General features: G+C 44.7%; 1 protein-coding gene across 1 annotated transcript; it reads left to right on the plus strand.

The window, feature by feature from the left end:
- The first annotated feature begins 1159 nt into the window (after nucleotides 1-1159).
- kcnn2 (potassium calcium-activated channel subfamily N member 2) lies at nucleotides 1160-24327 on the plus strand. The gene is made up of 9 exons (XM_027006431.2): nucleotides 1160-1927; nucleotides 2346-2441; nucleotides 11588-12006; nucleotides 13127-13268; nucleotides 13477-13587; nucleotides 13958-14085; nucleotides 18508-18516; nucleotides 21530-21599; nucleotides 23647-24327. Exons 1-9 carry the CDS (start codon nucleotides 1160-1162, stop codon nucleotides 23920-23922), a joined length of 2019 nt encoding a protein of 672 aa, XP_026862232.2. The 3' UTR covers nucleotides 23923-24327.
- The last annotated feature ends 286 nt before the right edge of the window (nucleotides 24328-24613 follow it).

Genomic DNA, 24613 nt, shown 5'->3' on the forward strand with positions numbered 1-24613 from the left:
ATCGTGGTTTTTTTTGGTGTTTGATCGCTGGTGAACGGTGCGCGAGCTGTCGACGAGACAAACGCGCGAGCCATACAAAAAGCGTTTTCCAGTGGTGCTGGTAGTGCGCGCTTCTCATTTTAATATCCCACGAGGCAACGTCCGCGACTGCAGTAGGGACTGCGACGTTTCTCACGCACTGCTCCAGAACGTGTCTGGCTCCCAAACGCTGGAGTATCCTAGTGCTTTAATACATCGGTTGGGCTACCCTGGCTGGGAAACTGTTGGCTGTCTGTTAGATTAGAAGAGTACGTTACAGTAAGGGCACTCGCACTATAAATATCGGGGTTTTTTGTTTGTTTGTTTTTTTGCATTTTGCGGAAGATCTCAAATAAATATAAATATTTTTAACTTGGGAAGAAAGAACAATTTAAATTAATGTCATACTATTCTCTAAAACAGCAAGCTGTTTCTCAGGTGCAGTCCTTGACAACCTTGAACTGCAGAGTTCACTTGCTTTAATCGGGTAGTCTATAAATATATGAATGTCAGCATGTAAAACCTTCAACTAGTGTGTTACTAGAATGGGTCCTTTAACAGTAGAAATAAAAAAGAATGGGAATTAGAATTTCATGGATAATATAGCCATGACTACGCTAGTTTATTCTAGCAATACAAAGTTCAAACGTAGTTAATGAGGAACCGCGACTGAACTTAAAGGCTACAACGTGACGCGGTGTGCGGGGACGTGCCTTTTAAAATGCTTAGATACGAAATATTAAATTTGGACTGCAAATGAGTAAAAAAAATATGGGTGCAAAAACAGAAAACAATATGTTAGGCTATAGGCCAATGGGACATATAAAGTAGAGACTATTGTATTATTTGCGGAACAGGCCACCAAACCCATTCACTGTACTGAGTGACCATTGGAAATGCTAAAGGATCCCGTCGCGTGAACCAAAGAGATGAATGCATTTGAAAGCATGTTGCTGCGTGCCACGTGTGACGTCAACCCAGTTGTTTTGGACTGGTCATCCAATTGGAAACATGGTGTCAAATCTACAGAAGCCGAAATGGGTCCATCGTCACGCAGGCTTTATCCTCTTCTATGTACCACAACGCCCCCTCGGCAGGAGCTCGGCGCTCGCCCCCTGCTGCTTTAAGCGGCAGCACTGACATGGAAACCCCATTGCAGTTGCCGAACGATTTCTTTCAAGAGCAGCAGTTTCAGCACGCCAAGTATCATCAGCGCAGCTGCGCACCGGACGACCGCTCCGGCGCTCAGATCGAGCGGTGCTGCACCTGCAACGATTCCGCGTGCGGCGAAAGGAAGAGTCGAAAATTTCACGGGACGTCGCAAACCCCGCTCTCAACTTTAAGAACATCATCCGCATCGTCTTCAGCCAGGCAAGGTTGTCAGTGTAGCGTTTGCGAGTTCACGCCCTCTAGTCATGGTAGTTCATTTAGACATCAGCAGCAGCAGCATCACTGGCACAGTCGGCAGCGGGGCAGCCCGTGTACGAGCCGCAAAGAGTGCAACTCTTGTCATGAAATAGCCATGAGCAGCTGCAGATACAACGGCGGCGTCATGCGGCCGCTGAGCAACTTGAGCTCGTCCCGCAGGAACCTGCACGAGTTTGATTCGGAGTCCCAGCCGTTGCAGCCCATCTCTGCAGCGGATGCGTCGGATACCCTAGCCTCGAAACCGGAGAGCAACTCGACCACCCTAATGCCTTACGCATCGGGCGACGGAGGCGGTGGATGCAGTCACGGCGGCAATAAATCGGGCAAAAAGAAGAATCAGAACATTGGGCAAAAGCTCGGACACAGAAGGGCCCTGTTTGAGAAAAGAAAGCGTCTCAGCGACTATGCGCTGATATTTGGGATGTTTGGAATCGTTGTTATGGTTATAGAGACAGAACTCTCGTGGGGAGCGTACGGGAAGGTGCGTACCTTAACCTCGATCCACGCGGGTCCTCGACGTAATTTACATTTTTTTTAGCGGGTGAAACAAATTATAAGTTTGGAAAGTACGGCAAAACGTTTGTGGCAAGGTCATGCAATTGATCTTTCAGTCAGCGGCAAGGCGTAACTGCCCTTAAAAGTCTGCTGAGGTCAGAAATGCGCGTGACCACTCTAAACCAGTGTCACTTTATCAACTCAAGCTGCATAAATTGTGGCTAGCCATTTCGCTAATTATTTAAAAAAACTAGCACTAACTGATCACCTTGTGCGCATGCACAGCTTGATGATAATATATGTTCATAAATATTCGGGTTTGTGGGACCTCCTGTTATAACCTGTTTAAAGTTGCTACACTAGAACACGTAGCTTTATTTCTTTTTTCTTCTTCTTCTTTTCAGGAGTCCTTGTATTCCTTAGCCCTAAAATGCCTGATAAGCCTTTCTACAATCATTCTTCTCGGCTTGATTATCATTTATCATGCCAGGGAGATTCAGGTAACTGTCATAAGAAGTGGGATTGCAGTTACTTTTTCTACCTTCATATTGGGGCCACTGAAAATGACTGTCTGTTGTTATTAAAGGGGATAGAAGGGGAGAGAGAGAGAGAGAGAGAGAGAGAGAGAGAGAGTGAGTGAGAGAGAGAGAGAGAGAGAGAGAGAGAGAGAGAGTTTTGGAAATTTAGTGTGATCTGTGACACATCCTCTTTTCCCAAAGAATGTATTGAAGGGTTCTTAAAGTGGTACTTATTGTAACATATCTAAGTGGATTATGTTGGATTGCAGTACATTTCTTTCCTATAATAACTTAATCAAATAATTCCATGGAATCCCCTACAGTTCTGACCCTGACTGTTTAATCTGTTCACTGAGGGAAGCTTTACTGGCACAACATCTCAAATTCATTTGAGTTAATAACTCCCATGCCTTTACTTCAGTTAATCTGACCAGTTTCACATTGAACCATATCGTTAAAAGTGATATTTAAGAAGATGGTCTTACACAAGTGAAACCTAGTCTCAAACTGATTCACATTGTCAGAAAGGATTCCCCAGAGGAACTAATTTCTAGTCCAAGATCTTAACCAGACCCTTAGGGAGTTCAGTGCAATAGGAGCCATAACTCAATATAACTGTTTTCACTGTGTGCCCTGTGCAAGCTTTCTCTACTGCTTGGAGCCTACGAGTTCTTCTGAACTTTAATTTTTCATAGTGTGAGGCAGCTCTGTGTGGACTCCAGAAGTGAGAGGGTTAAGCAAGAGCCCAGGACTGTCGGTTTTCCTGAGCTGCTCTGTGGAGCGCTTGGACAAAACTCAACTTTATGACCTTGCACCAGGGCACTGTGGCGTTCCATAACAATATTCTGAGGCTCGGTTGGTTTTCTCGTTGCTTTTTTTGTTTTGCCATTTGGTATTTTTGTATATTATTGTGTGGTGTCATTAGGAGGAAGAATAGCACTGGGATCTCAGTCTGCCTAAAACGCAGAAAGTAATGAAGTGATATCACAGATATCGCAGCGCGCTCCCAGAGTGTAATGAAGTGATCAAGCTGCTGCTGTTTGTGGCATTGTGTTACTTCTTTCCTTCAGTCTTTCTCTTCTTGTGTTTTTGTTTTTCTTACTTATCATACCTCACGCTGTACTCTACAACAGTCACCAAATGGACATACATACTTTTTCTGCACTTCAGATCCCTTCAACTTGAGACATTTTCCTTCCTGCTATGTAGCATCAGGAAATGATGGAAGTAGCAAATATACATTGTCATGTGGAGTGATGAATATTTGATACACACTGTAATTGGCGAATAGGTGCAAATATTAATATTCAGTTAATATATATATAAATGAAAACTGCTGGAAGCGAAAAACTGTATCCAAAGCTTAAAGGTATCATCCTTCTACCTTTTTAAGATTATAAAATGTAACATTTTGCTATACAAGTAACTAATACCAAGCCTTTCTATAAAGCAAGACCCGGTTCACAGTGTGCTTACTGATTATCCATAATAATGAATGGGTTCTTTCTAAGGAGTTCAATAGCACATCACAAGATTAAAGTAGCATGTTAATTATTCCATTTACAAGCAAACCTAATAGACTGTTAAATTAGCTTCATGTTTATATGGATGCTTGTTTTATTTTAATTTTATTTTTATTCCGATGCAAATTGATTACTTTTTGTAAAGCATGTGATTTGGTCGTACTGTAGTTTGGCTGAGGAGGTGATATGTCTGCATCTCAATCTTCTGCCTTGGTTGTTCACTCAGGTGAGCTCCAGGTGTGCTCCAGGTGTGCACTCAGGTGAGCTCCAGGTGTGCACTCAGGTGAGCTCTAGGTGTGCACTCAGGTGAGCTCCAGGTGTGCACTCAGGTGTGTTCCAAGTGCATATCACCACGATGCAGCCTTCATATATGACACAGTTAATCTTAAGAAGTCTATGAAGAAATGAGACTTTTCCAAATGCGGGATAACTTGTAAAATGTCAAGGACAGGAATCACAGCTCCATCCTTTTCAAAAGTCACACATTTTAGCAACAAGCATCTAGACAACTGTATAGGCCAGTAAGGACCTCAGTCATTTTAAGTAATCTGGTTCTTGTGAATAAATGTCACACTCCTTTTCAGAATCACAAAATACGGAAAGATGATGTATAATTATATTGGGCAGCCTTGTGCTTAGACTTGTTACTCAGCTAATTTAAAGGTTATTGTGAAACACTCTGTACAGATGACAATGGAATCATGTTAGGTTAGTCTAGGACATGGGAATAAAGAAGATATGTGGTTGCAAATAGAGTTAGGAGGACTTCCTATTTATTCATAGTTTTTATATTTTTATATAGTATAACAGATACTATACCTATATGAGAATGATATGCCTTCTTAGACTTATTTTGCTCAAACGAGGAATTCTGTATTTCTGTAGAGTTCATGACACACTAGCAGTTGCTGTAAAACCTTTGGTTTTTAGCAGACATCATGGGCCCTTTATCCTTGTGGGCCTGTTTTCCTCATGGGCCTGTTTTCCTTGTGGGATTGTTTTAGGCAGCCATGAGCTAGGAGAGGTTTGTCCACCCAGTGTTATTGTTAAGTTAATGTTTGTACATTATTCATGAGTAACAGGTTAATAAGCCAGATAAAACTTCACATTGTGGTAGTTGATGTTTCTGTGTTGTATATAACATGTATAATATGCATTATATCACTATTCTTTAAATTTTTTATACTGTATTCTCTGCTCTTTGAGAGAAGACATGATTATTAAGACAAGCGTGTGGTAATTTCTGCTGAAAGGTAATGTAAAACTTTGCTTTGAGTCTGTGCTGAAATAGCCTAGATCTGCTTTCTGCCAGTGTGATTATAGGCACACCAGTAGTGCAGGGTACAGATATATATGACATGACAGATATATTTGACACAGTTCAGACTATATATTTGATTCAGATCAGGCTGTTCTTCCATTTTACATTGGCCCTCTTTGTAATAATTTTCCATGCCGTGGAGATAAAGGGGTAATGATAAATAATCTGTGTCCAAGCCATTTCTTAAGCATTTTATTTTAATTACTCTTTTACAAATGTATGTATTTTTACAGTATAACACATATTTCTCACAGAAAGGTCCAGTCCCTTAGAAAACATCCACACTCTCTTATCTCTCAGTTACATTTCTGTTGACTCAAACCTAACTGGCTCAAACAGTGAAGGATTAGCATTAGAAAGCACTCAACCTGATGTGACAGGCATATTCCCACCAGTGGTAGTCTGTCAGTCTGTCAACACTGTGATGCACGTTACATCACTGGACCGTATTCTCTGTTGGGCTTCTTATACTCATTTTTTTTGGGGGGGGGGGGGGGTGATGGAGGAGGAAAGCATCAAATGTTTCGAAATGGTAAACATCCGTGGGCTCACATGGTTATTTATTATATCCCACAGGGCAGAATTGCAAATCCTCATAATCACGTAAGAGCGGTTTTCTCGGTTGTATATCGGCCTTGTACGTCTCAAGGGGTTTCAATCTTCTGAATGGTTTGCCCAAAAAAAAGGTGCCACCATTCTAAATGGTCCACACCACACGCTCCAGCAGCCTGTGTTCTGTATCCAGTCCAACGGCATATGGATGATGACTATTGTTCTGATATGTAGAAGCATTTTCTCACTTGGATGGATTGACTCTCTTGGGAGGGTTATTATGAAATGTTACGAGTTAGCTGGTTGATGGCAGGAATAATTTCCAAGCCTCTTATTTTTGCTCTCTTCTTGGTTTGGGTTTTTTGTTTTGTTTTGTTTTGTTTTTTTAAAAAACTGGATGCATCTGAAAAAACCATGCAAATTTTCATAGTATTTTGCATACCCAGTTTTCTTAATTTGTGCAAATGGATATTAGACTGCAGAGAAAGTCGTTCCTCTGGGTTTGTTGATCTATTGGCAGTGTTTACGCTGTTCCATTTTAAACATGTTGAAGTTCCGAATACAGGCATTTTCATGACTTCTACTAATGTAAGTGAAGATGATGATTGATCTCCTCCACATTTTCATTGCTTAATGTGTTGATAGTTTTGTAGCTTGTGGCTGATATTGAGTCTCTATGACTTTTTGCGTGTGTGTGTGTGTGTGTGTGTGTGTGTGTGTGTGTGTGTTGCACTGCAGTTACTGATGTTATTTTAGAAGGCCCAGATTCAGTGAAAGTTAAAGATGCTATATGATCTTTTCTGCAGGAGGTGTCTGCTCATAAGGTAGGAGCCCCAAAGGTAGGGTCAATGTGGGCAATATCTAAAAAGAGAAAAAAGAGGTTGCAGGAGGTTTTTTTAAAATATATATTTAATATTTTCACTTAAGCTGTATCTCTCTCAAAATTTTAGTACTTTTGTTTCTGGAAGTATTTCGGTGTAAGAGTATTTTTGTACCAGCCGAGGATACTTTTCTGAGTAGACAACTAAGCATTTTTGTAAGTTGGTCTGGACAACAGCATCTGCTAAATTTTATAAATGTAAATGGAGTTGTGCAGATGGTTCAGTTGACCAGCACTGTCAGCTATGGTGGTGGTCTGACTAAAAGATTTGTCACTGTGAGTTACCCACTACCAAAAGCCACACACAACACACATAAATGATCTGTCTCAATTCACAAATCCAAAGGAGACAGAGACAGGTTTTTTCATGTATGTGTGCATACATGAGTTTTCACACGTGTGTGTGCGTGTGTGTGCAGGTGCACACTTGAGAGAGAGGATGTGCCAGATCTGTCCTGTTGTTACTTGTCCTCCTGAGACGTCAGACGGGTATCACGTGTCAAGTATTCACCACTGACCCCTGTGTTTGTACTGGGCCGCCATCTCTGGGCAGTATCGTAGTCTAGATACAACTCGATTATAGCCGTGCTGAAGTTGTTACAGAAACCTTTCATAAAGACGTACTAGAGCAAGTGAAGCTGGTCAACGCTGTCTTACCTGTGGCCTGGCACATGGAAAGTGCAGGCACAGGTTCTAACCCTCACCTCTGTTTAACGAGTCCAGCTACTCAAGGATGTTGAGATAAGAAACTGGGAAGCCAAAAGTAACCAACATTAGTGAGATTTACTTGTGCGAAGTGAGCTCTTACTAGCTCACTTTGATATTATAAATAAACCATCACATTAATTTCTAATTGAGGTGAACCTCTCAACCCAATTCACTAATGAGACCAGGTGATTTCTTTCGCAGTGACAAGATGTATGCTCCCATCTCCACATTACCTAGATTACATATTGAGCTCTGTTCCATTAGTTGTATTGGGCACGCACGAAACCAGCAACCAACCCTAGGAAACTAGCAGCCAGTGTGGCAGCACAGAAAAACAGATGGGTCCTTCAGGATGGAGGCTTGGAGTAGACTGTTCTGCCAGAGCCAAAAACAAAATAATCAGTTGCAAAAAAAAAAAGAAAGCAGTCAATAATCATGCAAACTAATGCTAACGCTAGTCAGATACATCTGCAAGAGTCAAGCCAGATGAAATGTTGTGGTTTCGTGGCCAACGCGCGCGCACACACACAAATAACAGATTAATCAAGATCTTTATTACTTGTGGCAGTATGTGATACTCCCCCGGTTTGGACCCTGGCTATTACCTGGAGTCGGTAGTGTTTTATCTTTCAGTTTGAATATCACGAGCAACTCATGAGTGGCTCATAGTCAGTTACAGTTACAGTTGTTTCCTTACAGGAGAATCTGCTTACAGTAAATGTGCCTTGAAAAGCAAAGGCGCAGATCGACTGTCCTTTACTGACTATTACATTATGGTTTATTTATGCTGTGGGCCTTCAGGAAGCGTCTCAGCTGTGGCCCTGACCCTGGGTGTTTCTTTGATTTATGGGGTCATCTTGTGCAGGTTATCTTCAATAACATCGGCTGCTGGCTCTGTAATTTTACCTACACATTTATAACTTCTGTACAGTGGTCAAACACAGTGGTTTCCATATCTTACTGCCTCCCACACTGGACGGCATATTTGATGCCCTTGAAGATTGTATTACGGTCCTCCCATTACTATAATGAGTCTGACCTACTGAGTGGGATTCCTTGCGTCATCCGCCTTAAATGTTTAATTGCTACGTTTAGAAGTAACAGGCTTTTTTAAAAGCACTTTCATGACAGGAGGCGGTTGCCCCAAATAAGCCCAACATTTTTCATTATCGTGACTCTGGTGGGTTGCGGCCTGTGTCAGTGTGTTGTCCTGCCAGACCGTGTGTCAGACAGCGTCTTTCTCACTACAGCGGGGCAGCTCGTTTTTACTTGTCTTTACTGAGTTACACTCAGTCGAACAAGCCTGACTAAGGCAATAGACAGCCTGGATTACTGTTACAGCATCCACTCACACTAGTCGGGGCTTTCAAGTAGCTTGACACGTCTTAAATGATCTTGAAACTAATCTATCTTATCTTTAGTACTCTAGGATGTACAGTGTGTCATTACAGATAAATGTTTAAAAAGAGTAAATGTTCCGAAGAGTACAAAGGTTTTCAGATTGATTATAAAAATGTGAAATATATGATTCTTAATTATTTATTATGAAGTCCTCAGAATGATTTTTCGTGTGTGAACAGTAGCTCTGGTGCGATTTAACAGTTATATGATGTGTGACGATTGTGTGTAGGTGTCAGCAGGGAATGTTAATTTTGTTAAGAGTCTGAATGCCCTTGAGCTTAACACAGCGGCTAAAAGCTCTGATATATATTTTCTGTTTGAATGATTTAAGGTTTTGTGATGCATTAGTGTTGAATATATGCTCTGGGTCGTTGATCTCGTTTTCCTTCTTAACGAGGTATTCAGAGGTGTGTGGAGAAGTAGAGGGGGAATCTTTGGCACAGAGTCAGTTTATAATCTGAGATATTCATTTATTTACGGCCAAGTTTTAGATGGTCATTATGTCATCTGAATTATTGACGCATCTGGGCCTTTTTTACACCATTGACGGTTGACAGGCGTGTATTTGCTGTGGTTTGGGGGGTGGGGTGGTGGGACATGGTGACCGTACCTGAATAATTAACCACAAATAGGCGATTAGACTGCACGGAATCTGTGTGCATATTATGAGCGAAGCTTCCAGCTATTTAATAGGGACCTCAGCATCCACAGGTGTTTGTTTTATACACTGAACACCATTCCATGATTTCACTAATGAGCAAATTAACTCGTGAAATCAGGTATTGTGCTGTCAGGGTTGGACTGAATAGACTAGCTGCAGGTGCTGGAGAATACCTCTGGGATACAGCCATCACCCAGATGATCAGAAACATTTCGAAAATTGAAACATTTATTGGCTATAAAAGCAATTTAGAGAATATAGTTAGGAATAATGAGTGTTAGCTAAGGCTAGATCTCCAACCTTTCATAAAGCAGTGAGGCACTGGGCACAGGATCAGAATTGGCTGGACTGATTGGGGTGGCAGGCAGGCCACCCTGGATCCAGCACAGAATTGTCAAGAAGGATGCACTTCCCAAGTGTCTGGCATGGACCTGTAAAATCCGTTACACTCAGATCAACACCACAGCCATCCACAATACTGGTCCTATGTCAGCATCACTGCTGGGTTGAGATTGGTCTGCCATTTAGGTAATGTTTGGTCAGCAGTGGTCCTGTGTTTAAAAAACCTGTTCCAGTGATTAATGGCGCAGTGGGAGGCTGAAGCATTGTGCGTGACAACAGTTTGGAATTGTACCACTATGAAAGGTGCCTATAAGGTAAGTATACCTAATACTGTGAGCTGTGAGTTCTGGTGTAAAGTAAGTCTTTCTAATAAAGTGGGTGGATGATGAATGTGCTGATTGTATCTGGAAGCTGTTTGGACTTTTAAGCATTATATTAGCATCTTTAGTTTTCTACACTTGATTTCTCAGCCAGGACAGTGTCCTGTCTAGGCCTGTCAGGACCTTAGCCAGAGCCGTGTCTTGTCTAGGCCAGTCCTGGCTCTGGGTTTACCATCAGAGATCCTGCTTAACACACATATTGTGCCTTAGTGGCTGTAGCTATGCTGCTGGGCTATGGTATGGGTTAAGAGTTCTAGCACAGCATGCATTGTTTTTGTTCAGTAGCCTCTCCCACAGCTCAACTGGAACGTTAATGGACTTTAGCAGAAGCCGCACATCTGCTTTTTAATGCTTCGCGTCAGGAGTTTAGCATTAATACCTTAGCCTCCTTTTAACTGACAGCTTCTGCCATGCTGGATAGGGGCAGGAAGTGAAAGAGGAAGGGAGAGATGGAACGAGAATAAGACAAAGTAATGTAAGAAATGATGAAGAGAAGGCAGAAGAAAGGAATAAGAGACAGCAGAAGGAATGATGAATGGAGAAAGAGAGACAAAAAGAAAGAGAGACTGAAGAAGAGAGAGAGAGAGAGCATTCTGCTGACTGTTGCTTGGATGGGGTGAAATATTTCCCCCTGACGGAAAGTACCAGGGAGACCTTGGGGTGACAGACAGGAGGAGGACAGAGTGAGGAGAGTTTATCTGCTCAGAGTGTCAGGATGGGGAGTGATTTGACAAAACGGCGGGAGATCTGCCTGCGGGCATTAGTTATTGAGCCGGGGGGATCGGGGGGATCGGGGGGGTGTTCTCAAGAAGGATGCACTTCCAAGTCTCTGGCCAGTCAGAGAGAAACATGTCTGTGTTTGAAGGATGGGTTTGAGCGTGAGCAATGAGGGATGGGCTTTGGCACAGGCTGAGATTGAAATTACAGAGCATGTGTGTGTGTGTGTGTGGGTGGGTGGGTGGATACGGACTTGAGCAAGCGGAATGTACTCTTCTTGTACCACTGGTTGGAAAGAGGATGTTGTCACAAACACCACTCCCAAAAAACATTGTTAATCTATGTTAATCTCTAACATTGTTAATATTTCATTGTTAAACTGGTGGAGAGAGCATCGCTTTTAATACTCCCTCTAATAACAAGATGCTTTTGGAAACATATTATTATATTATATATAACATTATATTATGTATAACATTATTTATATGTCCACCTTCTTCTCTTACTTTGTTCTGCATTCTATGCTTGAACACCACACACACACACACACACACACACACACACACACACACACACACACACACACACATACATACACACACACCCACACACACACACACACACCCGTCTCCCACCACCCCAGCTGTTTATGGTGGACAATGCGGCGGACGATTGGAGGATAGCGATGACCTATGAACGCATCTTCTTCATCTGCCTGGAGATCCTGGTGTGCGCCATCCATCCCATCCCGGGCAAGTACACGTTCACGTGGACGGCGCGCCTCGCCTTCTACTACACGGCCTCCAAGACGGACGCTGACGTGGACATCATCCTGTCCATCCCCATGTTCCTGCGCCTCTACCTGATCGCCCGCGTCATGCTCCTGCACAGCAAGCTGTTCACGGACGCGTCGTCGCGGAGCATCGGCGCCCTCAACAAGATCAACTTCAACACGCGCTTCGTCATGAAGACGCTCATGACCATCTGCCCCGGCACGGTGCTGCTCGTCTTCACCATCTCCCTGTGGATCATCGCGGCCTGGACCGTGAGAGCCTGCGAGAGGTGCATGAGCTTCACTCTCTCTTCCCTCAGCCTGGCCCCGCCCTGTTCGGCGGAGTTAGCTTCTGTCACGCCTCCCACAGCCTGGCCCCGCCCTGCCCAGCAGTGTTTGGGTCCGTCACGCCTCCTTTAGCCTGGCCCTGCCCTGCCCAATGGCATTAGCATCTGTCACGCCTCCCTCAGCCTGGCCCCGCCTTACACGGTGGCATTAGACTCTGTCACGCCTCCCTCCCATCACTGGAGGCAGTGATCATTACTTTTCCTGACAGCAAAATTCCATTTGCATAAAATGCAGTATACATCTACTTTGTACTATTCTAATAATTGATGTTATTGTAAAAAAGTTTTACAGTTGTGCTGCATACTAAAAATGTAGTAAGAACAATGCCTGTTAAAACAATGTTTGCGAATGCTGCTTCTGGAACACTCCTGCTCTGCACCTGCTTGTGTGTTTCTGCTCCTAACACATGAAGTGTTTGTGAATCATCTGATAAGCTGAATCTGGTGAGCAAACACTTCATGGGTGTGTTAGGAGTGGAACTGTAGGTGTGTTTGGGTGAACTCTGACATAAACTTGTGCCAAGAGCCCAGACTGGCATGGATACAGCTCTGAAACACCCACTGCTAGGCAACAGTACAACGTTGTTGCCGTGGGGATTTTTTTGTTTCATCATCAGACACATCAGATGACAGACTTTAGTTCATAGTTCTTTTCTCTCTGGGGGAATTCTGCCAAAGTTGTAGTAACCTTCACAAAGGTTTCTGTAACATTAACAGAAAAGCATACTACATACTATATACTGTGCCTGCCCAATATTATTGCGGTGAGGACTACTTTCAGTTCACATGTCCGTATTTTCCAACCTCCTCCATACTCGTCTCCTCTCATTAAGGGTCCGCTAATTGCTTAAGTGGAGTAGGTGGGTTTAACGCAGGTACACAGGACGTACCGTGCCAGCACCAATGGGAAACGTCTTTCAGTGCATTAGATCTCATTAGATCATCCAGTCTTAGTTAAATAAGTGTGGAACAGGGGAGCCAATGCATGTGCAAAGTATTTAGCATATTTACATATTCAAAGTAACAGCTTTTAACACTTTTATGTCCCTTGTACACGTTACAGGTACCATGATAACCAGGACGTAACCAGCAACTTCCTAGGAGCCATGTGGTTGATCTCAATCACCTTTCTAACCATTGGATATGGGGACATGGTCCCTAACACATACTGTGGCAAAGGCGTCTGTCTCCTCACTGGCATTATGGTGAGCCCGGTCCTCCTTTGCTTAGATTTCTGTACATGTTTGCTGTTGTTTTTGTTTTGCGATTGTTAGGTGTTGCTGTGGGATTTGGCTAGTGTTTCCCACCGATTTTCCAGCTCAGTGATGTCTGTTTTAAACCAGAGAGAGCAAATACAGTGATAATGCCGTTTTTGGGTGCAAAATTCCGCTGGTTTTGTTTCTCTCGTTCCAGGGTGCCGGGTGCACTGCTCTGGTAGTGGCGGTGGTGGCAAAGAAGCTGGAATTAACCAAAGCCGAAAAACACGTCCACAACTTCATGATGGACACACAGCTGACTAAAAGAGTAAGTGAGCTGAAGGGAAGTACAGTGAGGGAGAGCCCTTTGCAAACAAGCCATTCACGGAGTCCTGGACTGCTCTGGGTGTGAAGCAGACCCATCCAAAGGCTTCCTGGTCAAGTCTCAGTAATATCCACTTCCCATGGTAAAACTGCACGTGCAATTACATTTCAGAGAATGGGCTCATATTACACAGAAAGACGAACGGCGTCGCAGATTAACGGAGACGCGTGCTACATGTCTTCCTGTGTAAAATAGGAAATTGAGAATTTCAGCCCACAGCCATGTACAGCATATAGCTGTGGAGTTGTAGGTGGTGCTGCTGTTTCGCGTGGGAAGGGCGTGGCATTGACAGTGTGGCCGATCCCTGCTACAGGTGAAGAACACGGCTGCAAATGTTCTCAGGGAGACGTGGCTCATCTACAAGAACACCAAGCTGGTGAGGAAGATGGACCACGCCAGGGTCAGGAAGCACCAGAGGAAGTTCCTCCAAGCCATTCACCAGTACGTAGCACCCAGCCCTGGTAAAACTGCCTGCCACGTTTCGACGCGCCAATCGGCTGCCGAGTCTTCTGCGGCTTCTCCGAGGAGACCTCGCTCTGAGCTCTGAATTATTTGACACCTGTAGTCCAGAACAGCAGTAGTGTTGAAGTGTGTCTTCAGTTGAACAGGCTCATTTCAGGGATTATGGTCTCAGTGCTGTATGGGGTTTGAGGAAACGTCTCTGTAGGACAGCGCCAAGCTGGGGACACCATACCATACGAGTGTCAGGGCTTTACTCCTTAGGTAATGATCCAGCCTTCATGAGCGGACCTCGTATGTTTGAGATGGGCTTAGGGGCAGGCCTGGAGTAAAGGGTTACTGCTACAGGTACTGAGTGAGGACATACTTTCCTGTTCAGTGGAAAATCCTCATTTAACATGTGATGTACTTCATTTCTTGTGCTTGTCCTATGCTCAGGCAATATGCCAGAAAACTGCATTCTAGCCTAAAAGTAAGTTTTAATGCACCAATCCTGAACTAAACCCTTATTGTAACACTGTCACTTTCACTGGTATTTATAGGGCATCTAAAATCAGCAGTATATCCTGTGAATGTCACTCACTCATCTTGACAGATAAGGGATGGCCAAAATACAGAAAGCTTCTAACCTTCATGAGTAAATGATGTGTGTGTGCGTGTGTGTACGTGCATGTGTGCGTGTGTGTGTACGCGCGTGTGTGTGCGTGTGCACGCGTATGTGCATGTGTGTGCGTGCGTGTGTGTGTGCGTGCGCGCACAAGCGTATAAATGTGTATGTTTGTGTGTTACCAACAAGTTTCTTCTGTACTGTTGATCTGCTGTTGTTTTGAGGACCAGAAATAGATAAAGAGAAAATGCATAAATATAATTAAAACATTAATTCTAAAACTTCTAAAAATCTTCTTCTTTTTTCTCAAGAGTGAGTGGAATAGTAGATTATTACTGTACTGTACATTACAGATATTTCTTGAACAGTTCTTCGTTTAAGAAAACAGCCTAAGAAAGAGGTGGATTCTGTCCAGAGGTCATATAATCTGTCCGGAGGTCCATATAATTTCACTGGGCTTGTTTTAGGAATAATTAATTCCCTCCACTTTTAAAACTGCAACAAGCCAGAGTGACACAAGTTTTATTTTAAATAAGAGTGGTTTCAGATGAAAGCCTTCATTACTGGCAAATTCCTCTGATATTAAATTTAGAAATAAAGTGGCAGCAGTACAGTCAGTGACATGCTGAGGGGTATGCAGACACATCTGAAGTAAGTAACATTTATGAGTCAGTGGGAGAACATTCCATATGACCTGAGGCAACAGGCAAAAATCTGGATGACCTGAGGCTTGTCCTATTCCCTCTTATGCCTGCTCCACTATTTTTAAATGTCAAGGGACCATTTTCATCCTTCTTTCAGATATGGAGTTATTTCAGATGTCAGACACTTTCTCTTTCTGTCTGCATCTTTCCCCTCTCTCATCTCCCCATCACCCTCTCTGTAATTTCTCTGTAAATCTTTGTTCTTTGGTGTATATTCATCCGCAACACACCAGTAACTTTTTGTACAATCTCACATTGTCACCAAAGTAAACACTGTAGCTGTAGCTGTAACTTAACAGCATCTCCTCTGACCCTCAGGAAGGACACTGAATCCACCGTACATTTTAAAAATCTGCTCCGGCTGCAGTCCTGTACTAGAACACACATCACCGACATTCATACAGATTGAAATTTACAATTTGCAGTCGTTTAGAGTCCACTGCTCATGACACAGTGATAGATTCAGAGGTCATAAGTGGTCAACCTCCACTTAATGTTAGCATTCCTTACCCCAGGCCATATTTATTACATACCTTATACGCTACTCAACCACTTTGATTTATTATATGATGTCGATATTCAATTATGCTTAGCATGGTTGGCTGTTCTACTGTTGCTGGCCAGATTTGGTCCTGTTTGGGTGGAGTCAGATATGCTAAAGGCTCCCACTGTTTCTTCACCTCGTTCTTTGAATTCAGGGCGGAGGCAGAAGGGTGTGAGGCGAGCAACCGTACTGTGATCGTTAGAGAGCTGGCTAGCGTCTGGTCAGGCGGTGTGTGTCCTGCAGCTCGTGTGCTGTCCGTAGGTGTTTGTCCTGTGGCTCACGTACGGTCAGGTGGTGTGTGTCCTATAGCTCACGTGCGGTCAGGCATCGTATGTCCTACACATCACGTGCGTTCAGGTGGTGTGTGTCCTACTGATTACGTGCGGTCAGGCGGTGTGTGTCCTGCAGCTCGTGTGCTGTCCGTAGGTGTTTGTCCTGTGGCTCACGTACGGTCAGGTGGTGTGTGTCCTATAGCTCACGTGCGGTCAGGCATCGTATGTCCTACACATCACGTGCGTTCAGGTGGTGTGTGTCCTACTGATTACGTGCGGTCAGGCGGTGTGTGTCCTATGGCTGACACGCGGTTGGGCAGTGTGTGTCCTATGGTTGACGTGCGGTCGGGCAGTGTGTCTGACAGCTCGCGTCTGGTCAGGCAGAACACATTCTGTGGCTCACACCAGCATCTACAGCGTGACAAGATTAATGTGCGAAGGCCCTTCCACCGATGTTTGTTCCGGGGAAAAAAAATGTTCGGTTCTCTGTGGAATCTTATTACTCTGTCTTTGTGTGTGTGTGTGTCTTTATCAGTCGATATGAATAGCAAGTGTGAATGTTGAGCCTTATGTGGGGATTCATGTAGATTACTGTGATTCTGACTTTAATTCACTTTCCATGATTCTTTATAATGGCTTCCATGTAAAAATAACAAACAAACAAAAAACCCACTTTGATTGGATGTTGAGAGCTTATATATTGAGAGCTGCTATCCAATTCTAAGCATTAATTATGTGACTAGCAGCACACTGATTGAGGGCTTTGGTATAGCACCTCCTTGTCCAGGACCTGGAGTTCACCCTTGACCCATCAGCTAATGAAGAAACTAATTAACACAATGCGTGTTTAAGATTAGAAAAAGCACCTACACAGCCTGTGCTGGAAAGCTCCAGGGTCAGGACTTGGAAAACACTGCCACTCTACTCTCTCGACACACTGCGGATGCTATTCTATTGATACGTGGTATGCTGTTTTTCATTTCTTTGGTGATCTTGTTTAGACAAAATCATATCTGACAGGGCAGAGTTAAATCACATCTGACTGTGTTCAGCAGAGTTGCACTTACGCCCCCATTTTAGTTAACAACCGATCTATTATGTATCGACTCTGAACAGCAAGCATGAACTCATGCAGTATGTCAGAAGAGTATCTGTGCTCCTCCAGTGAATTCTGCAAACACTGCGCCGTTTTGACTGATACATAAACACTCCTGATGGAGCTCATGTTGCAGGTGTAGCAGAGGGTGGAGGTTCCATGGTCCGGGCAAATCCACAGCGGAACAAGAAAAGCCGGGATAGATTCCCATCTATCTGGGCCGAATCTCTGCATGGGATCAGACCAGACGGCACAGCTCAGGGGGCTGAAGGGAAACCGCGCAGACGCGAGTTCACGTGAAGGCATGCTGGAAGTAGCCACACGGCAGGGAGTGGACATCCGCTGGAGGCGGGAGGAGGTGGATCTTGTGTTGTAGGAAAATCAGGAAGAGGAGGATAACGGGCACGTGAGCGTTTCAGGGATGAAGGTTACCTGTCCCGCCGTCCGTCTGGGCCCGGGGAAAGTCTGTGGGTGCAGCGGAGAGAGAAAGTGAGAGAGCGTGGGCAGAGACGGTAGAAAGGAGAGAGGGGGGGAGATGAGGAGAGAATGTCAGGTTTCGCTCTCAATACTCTGAATTCCGCTGGGCCATTAATATTGAACAGGGCGACTGTAAAGCCAAGCGCGCGCGTGTGGGTGTGTGGTGGGGGGGGTTAGATTCTGCTCTTGCACTGCTGTTAAAGTTGGAATCAGGGTGGGTGCTGTAACTGAAGCCTGCATGTGCAACAGTGCATGCAGCACCTGCTGTGCATCTGAACCCTGGAGGAGCCGTTAGCGAAAGCTCGGGGCGGTGCGCAGGTTCGGGCCAGAAGTCGCGCGGTGTCGGGCCGGAGCACCACATTTCCCCAGCAATCTTCCGCTGGATCAGTGCCGTTAGCAGACGCCACACAGAAACACACGCCGCTGTAGTCTTCTTTCATATCTCGGGCCATAACTCAAAATGTCAGCAAGGGTTTTTTAATGATATTTGCTGTTGCTGGAACACACTGTGCCAAACTCATCACATGGGCAAACACTGTATCTCATTCCGTAGCCGACCTGGTCTTGAAGAGTAACACAGTACTGTTAGGAGCCATTTGATAAGTGTGTATTTGCACAGAATAATCATTGGGACTGACGGTGATATCATTTATTTCTCTGTGTTTATGTTCTTTTCTTTCCTGTCTGTGTCAACAATCCACTAGAGCTCGAAAGTAAGTTGCACCTCCCCTGCCTGCTAAGACACACCTGCTGTGTGTGTGCGCGTGTGTGTGTGTGTGTGTGTGTGTGCGCGCATGCATGCAGCTGAGAGCTTGTCTTTCTATTCAACAGTCTAACCAACAATTACACTCCCTCATTTGATAAGTGAAATTCGTACTACTTTGGGTTTCCTGTCTTTGCTGCTGATATTATTATCATGTGATGAACTAGATTATATCACTTTTAATTTTATTTTCCATATACTGTACATATGCATTTCCCATACAACATCAAAATGTATTCAGCATACGGTCAGTTTACTGACAGAGCAGCAAATAGATTAATATTAACTTTACTGTTTGAGTTGTAAACATATCAGTCTCCAGTGGCACTCAGTGCCCACAATTAGAGTCCACGTCTTTATAATCAACTTTCTCGTTTCTTAAAACACCTTTTCCAAATGAATTTCAGTTATTAATGATGGAGAGTGTTTTTTTTCCTGCCATCACTGCATGAGTATGACCTGAAACCTTTAATCAGAATGCCACTGATTAAATTGACTTTGCCTGGACTCCACCTCCCCTACTCACTCACGACCTGGGCTCCACCTCCCCTACTCACTCACTACATGGGCTCCACCTCCCCTACTCACACACTGCCTGGACTCCACCTCCCCTACTCACACATTACCTGGACTCCACCTCCCCTACTCACACATTACCTGGACTCCACCTCCCCTACTCACACATTACCTGGACTCCACCTCCCCTACTCACACATTACCTGGACTCCACCTCCCCTACTCACACACTGCCTGTCTACTGCAGCCCCTCACCACTTGACACTGACGGTGCTTCATGATTGGGCTCGAGGGACCGTTACATCCTCCAAGCTTCTCCCTTCCATGTTTCCTTTGGGGCGGCTGGTGGGCGTGTGGGAGAGTTGGGAAGAAGGCCTCTCTTGAGTGGACGTACTGCACTTCTCATTAGGCTTGGTGGGCACATGGGGACCATGCTCATGTTTGCTATGACCTGCAGTCAGGCCAGACTGAATGACCGCAAATTGACCAGGTCTGTAAGCACGAGGGCAAACCCCTCACCTTCACCCCATACACAACCACCACCTCCACCCCACTCCCCTGAACTCTAAGACAACACCCTCCAGCTCACATCACTATCACAGACTAATTATTGACATTATTGACTGATGTTTTGTGCATCAGTCCTTAAGATGTAAGAACACATAATGACCCCTTCAAAGAGCAGGAGTGTGGTTATTAAATGTCAGTACCTATTGAAGCTGGACATAAACCCTGTAGATAGTCAATAACCTTTACACATAGCCCGCGATCTGTAGCAGATGTTATCTCTCGGATAGCAGCCATCCGACTGTGAAATGAGTGCTGCCTTGAAGCTGTTCAGCCTCAGAGATGCATCTGCATCGTGGGATTACTAGGGCAGTTAGCTGAGTCCACATGGCGGGACTGTGATTTGATGGGAGGATAACTTCTACTCCAATGCCTGCTTTTGCCTCCCCGTGACTGTTGCTGCAGTAAAATCTTCTGCGCTTGTTCTGTTCTAGAGCTCTCACCGCCTCCCCCTCGCTCCATCTCATCATTGCTGTTCGGTGCTTTTATGTCTCCATCTGCTGGCAATGCTTATTACTGCAGTCACGTTTTTTGAATAATGTGGAAAACGCGCCTTCTTCACGGAAATTGCTACATCTGAGCCAATTATCCGCCGTCCTCCAGAGGGCGTTAATATTCTCTGTGCTCACATCCGTGTCATCAGAATCACACAGACTAATTAAGAGCATTTAGCTCGTCTCCACCCAGGTCAGCTATTGCCTTTTCTTCTTCTAAAACAAAACATTCAAAACTATGATTCATCCGCAATCGTGGTAGCGCTCCCGCGGAGTGTCTTACTGCTCCGAGCTGGCGCGGGCAGCCCGGCGGGTAAATGCTCCCACACACGTTTGTCCCCTTCCTCAGTTCTGTTTCTTATGCCCTTGAGAATGAAAGGGGACTCGGTTTAGTTAAGATCAGTAGATAGGTAGCTTACTAGAAACCTAATTAAATTGACAGCATGCATCATTAATGGAAGCCGTATGGATCGGAGATGGCAGGTTAGTTAAGTTACCGCCTCCTCTTAGCATTACTGTTATTGTACCAGCAAAATGGAAAATAACCTCACAAAAACTGGAAATGTATGTACATAATCCAAAGTTTATATAAAATGAATATCTTTTTTTTTATTCTAAATTCAGGGGTCATATTGATCGGACCTCTGACAGTAAGATCAATATTCTAGAATATGCTCCCATTTCAGGTACTTCTTATAATCACGTGGATAAAGTGGGAGCTGATCACAGATCAGTCGTCCTCCGCAACACATGCTCAGTAGAGATCTAGTGGACACGCCCCACCTCACGCGCCCAAAGTCCAAGGTATAGACTATCGGCTCTGAGGATCTGCGCTAAATAATCATTGTGGAAGCTGAGAAATCCGTCTGTCTACATGATCACTCTCCAAGTCTAACGAGAGATTTACTAACAAGATTTCACTATTCCTTCATTACAGTCTTCATTCATTACAGACTGCCCTGTCTGTCTACCTAGGACCTAAAATGCCCTCACTCCATTTCTGTGACCTTGTGAACACACACAGTTGCTCAGGCAGGTGCCTTCACAATGAACTACATTGTCACCTGAGATTACATCAGCACCCAGGGGAGCCTTACAGGTCTGAGTATATGTGTGGCATCACTGCAGTGGAGTACCCCGTGCACTTGACAGCCTCTTCCCTCCGTAGTGCACTCTTGCATGCTCTCAGGCCACCATGCCAGACCCTCGTCCCTGCAAGCCCTTCATTTCCCCCATCCACTGTGCATGACTCTGGACTGCTTCTGCCTTGCGGTGTACAGCTACATGCCTTGAGATTGGATGGCATAAGTTGTTCATTTATTACATTTTCCTGTCATAACTGATCACATGCCTGTATTGGATGCCTTTGAATGGCCTTTTGTTCAGATTAAGAAGTGTTAAAATGGAGCAACGGAAACTGAACGACCAGGCAAACTCTCTAGTGGACCTCGCAAAGGTAAGACAGATCATAACCCCGCCCCCACTATACACTCGACCCCACCACACTGCACCCCCTTGCTAATACAGGCATACAGAGATGATGTCATCTATGTATTAGTGTGAATGTTTTACTGTATACTTTAGAGAATATGGGAGTGTTTCATCTGTGCTATGTTTGGATTCCTTTAGATTTGTTATCAGTTATAGCTCTGTAAGTCTACAGGTGTCAAATGAACAGACTGAAATAGATTTTATATCAGCGTACTCTAGTCTATAACGTTGCTTTTATGTTTTGATCTTCTAGAGAATGGTGGTCATTTCTAGCCCATGAGGCAGCGTATATGTTTAAGTTGAAACTGGAACTTTCCTGCCATGTCTTGAGTTCCTTGTGTGGCTCTACATTGAAGTGTTTGTGTCTGTGGACACAGAGCTCTAGACCAATGGGAATGCAGCTCAATGCATTTGGATCTTGTCTTGATTGTGGTTTGCTCACAAAGGGTTTCTGCAGTGCTCTAAAGAGACATGACACCTCATGGAATACTAGGCACACTGCCGGTCTGACTCAGCAAAAAACAACAACATGGCATCCTGGGAAAAGAGCCACTCTGGAATTTGATGAATCAGCTGAAATTCCCCATCCTCCCCCAACAAACTCATGCACATATGCGCACGCGCACACACACACACACACACACACACACCCACCCACCCACCCATACCTCCGGGTGACATTCAGCTGACCCCAATAGTAATATCACAGATGGCATTCTGCAGTTTCTGTGCTGGGGGAGTCATTAGCTAATGTTAGACGCACATCCTGCCTGGCTGACACGCTTTGAGCAGCAGAGCTGGAGGCTGACACCGAGGAGAGGAGACGTGACTCAAACTTGTTTCCACCATCTTTTGTCACTGCCGTAATTGGCTCTTTCCATCAGAGGGCGATACGCTGAGCCATTACTTTTAACAACAGATGCTCCCTCTAGCAGAGGCTTGTATCATGAAGCTGAAAACAAGACTCTGGCAAACACAGAATCCCAGCTTCCTTTAGTCACTGTCCCCCTCCCACACACACACACACACTCACACACACACACACACACTCACACTCACATACTCACACACACACACACACACTCACACTCACATGCTCACACACACACACTCATACTCTCACACATACTCACACACACACACACACACACACACTCATACTCTCACACACACACACACACACTCACACTCTCACACACACACACACACATCCCACACTCCCTCACCTCACACACATTTTCCGAACAAAATGTTCTTGTAACAAAAAAGTTTAGTGCTGAAATGTAGAAAAACCAAGATCAATCTGAATGCTGTTCTTTGGCAGTGAGGAAAATGTCTTATGCTGTCATGGGACATCTCACAAGAAAATATTGTGACATGTCACAGACAATTTACAGAAGTTTAAGGCACTGATGCAATGTTACATCAGTGTGAAGTAAGACCATGATGTCAGAAAAGAGACAAGAAAGGGGACATGACGAATCTTGGTGGTCCCATACCAGTCTTGACAAGTTCCAGCAGCCAAGAATTCTATGATGTCAGGTGTCATTTGTTTGTGGACTGTGAGTAGAGAGCTTCTGGGTGTTTGCATTACAGACAATGGAGGATGACTGGACGTCCAGCTCTGTCAGGGCTTTGACATATTTTGATTCGCTAGAGTGGCAAGCACCTCTGACACACAAACACTCACCCAAGATTCTGATCAAAACTGTGCAGCAGAAAATCAGCTTAAATTTATGCAACAGTGGATTGATTGGCCTTTCGAATTGTGGTTTCAAATGTTGTTCAGCTGTGCTTAGTAATGTGACAGTTGTTAGAAGAGAAATCACTGATTTTCTTTCCTTACTGCAAAGTGTTGCAGTGGCCCTAATATGAACTGCCACTGCCCATCGTCACGATGACTGACCACCTGGTCCGCTTACTGACTCCTGCTTTTCTTCTCTTCCTCCCCGTCCCTGCTTCCTTCCGGTCCCGATTCCTCTCTGCCCTGCTTCACCTGGCTCGTCCTGCAGACTCAGAATATCATGTACGACCTCATCTCGGACCTGAACGAGCGCGGCGAGGACACGGAGAAGCGCATAGCCGTGTTGGAGACCAAGCTGGAGACCCTGCTCAGCAGCCTGCAGGCCCTGCCGGGCCTCATCACCCAGCTGATCGGCCAGCAGCAAAGGGACTTCCTGGAGGTGCAGCTGCAGCCGTACGACAGACGCAGCCCCGAGCGCTCGCAGTCTGTCTCCCACCGTCGTTCCTCCTCCACGGCTCCGCCCACCTCCTCTGAGAGCAGCTAGAGCCCCGCCCCCTGCTCCGCCCGTCTCTTCTCAGAGCGGCTAGAGCCTGCTGCTCCGACCAGGACTTTTGCCATCATATGGCCAAGTTGCATTTTACTGTAAAGCCTTATGGTTTCAATAAAGTATTATCCGAATTTTGATGACAGCGTCAAGCAGGGGATAATGCAATTGAAATGGCATAACTTCCACATACAGTCAAATCTTTATTTTTACCTCAGAAAAACTGTTCTCTCTTCTCTGCTGCCAGGTTCACAGAGAAATATTTCCTCAGTACAAATGACTAAAAGATGGGGCTATCAAGGTAACAAGTCCTCTGAGTCACCTCTAAAGTGACTTATTTAAGGAGAGCAGTGTTACAACCTCCAAGGCGCAAAAAAACCTCTGCGTCACTATAGTGCTTCCCGGTGGACACTCTACTCCCTCTGCTTATGTGAATGAGGTTGACTTGTTTCTTGAACCAGCAGGTGTACTTTTTTGTTGTTGTTGTCTGATTTTTTTTATTGACATATCGATTTAGTATGTCTGAATCCAGAGGTAGTTGGGGGACACCTCTTCTCTGCTGTCCCCCGACAGGGACTATTCAGAGTCACGGACTGGAGGACAAGCAAACATCTTTTAGGTTAGAAATAGCATCAGCTATAGTCCTCTCCTTTTGAGGCCCCTTCACAGTGATACCTTCTGGGGCCATACT

The sequence above is a fragment of the Electrophorus electricus genome, chromosome 17, assembly GCF_013358815.1.
Source record: "Electrophorus electricus isolate fEleEle1 chromosome 17, fEleEle1.pri, whole genome shotgun sequence".
Classification (NCBI taxonomy): domain Eukaryota; kingdom Metazoa; phylum Chordata; class Actinopteri; order Gymnotiformes; family Gymnotidae; genus Electrophorus; species Electrophorus electricus.

Excerpts from the sequence above, each read along its gene's own strand:
- kcnn2 (XM_027006431.2), top strand. The coding sequence starts at position 1,160 with ATGGAAACCCCATTGCAGTTGCCGAACGATTTCTTTCAAGAGCAGCAG. Across the intron at positions 2,442-11,587 it reads ATCATGCCAGGGAGATTCAG|CTGTTTATGGTGGACAATGC; the intron begins GTAACTGTCATA and ends CCACCACCCCAG. Across the intron at positions 21,600-23,646 it reads CTCTAGTGGACCTCGCAAAG|ACTCAGAATATCATGTACGA; the intron begins GTAAGACAGATC and ends CTCGTCCTGCAG.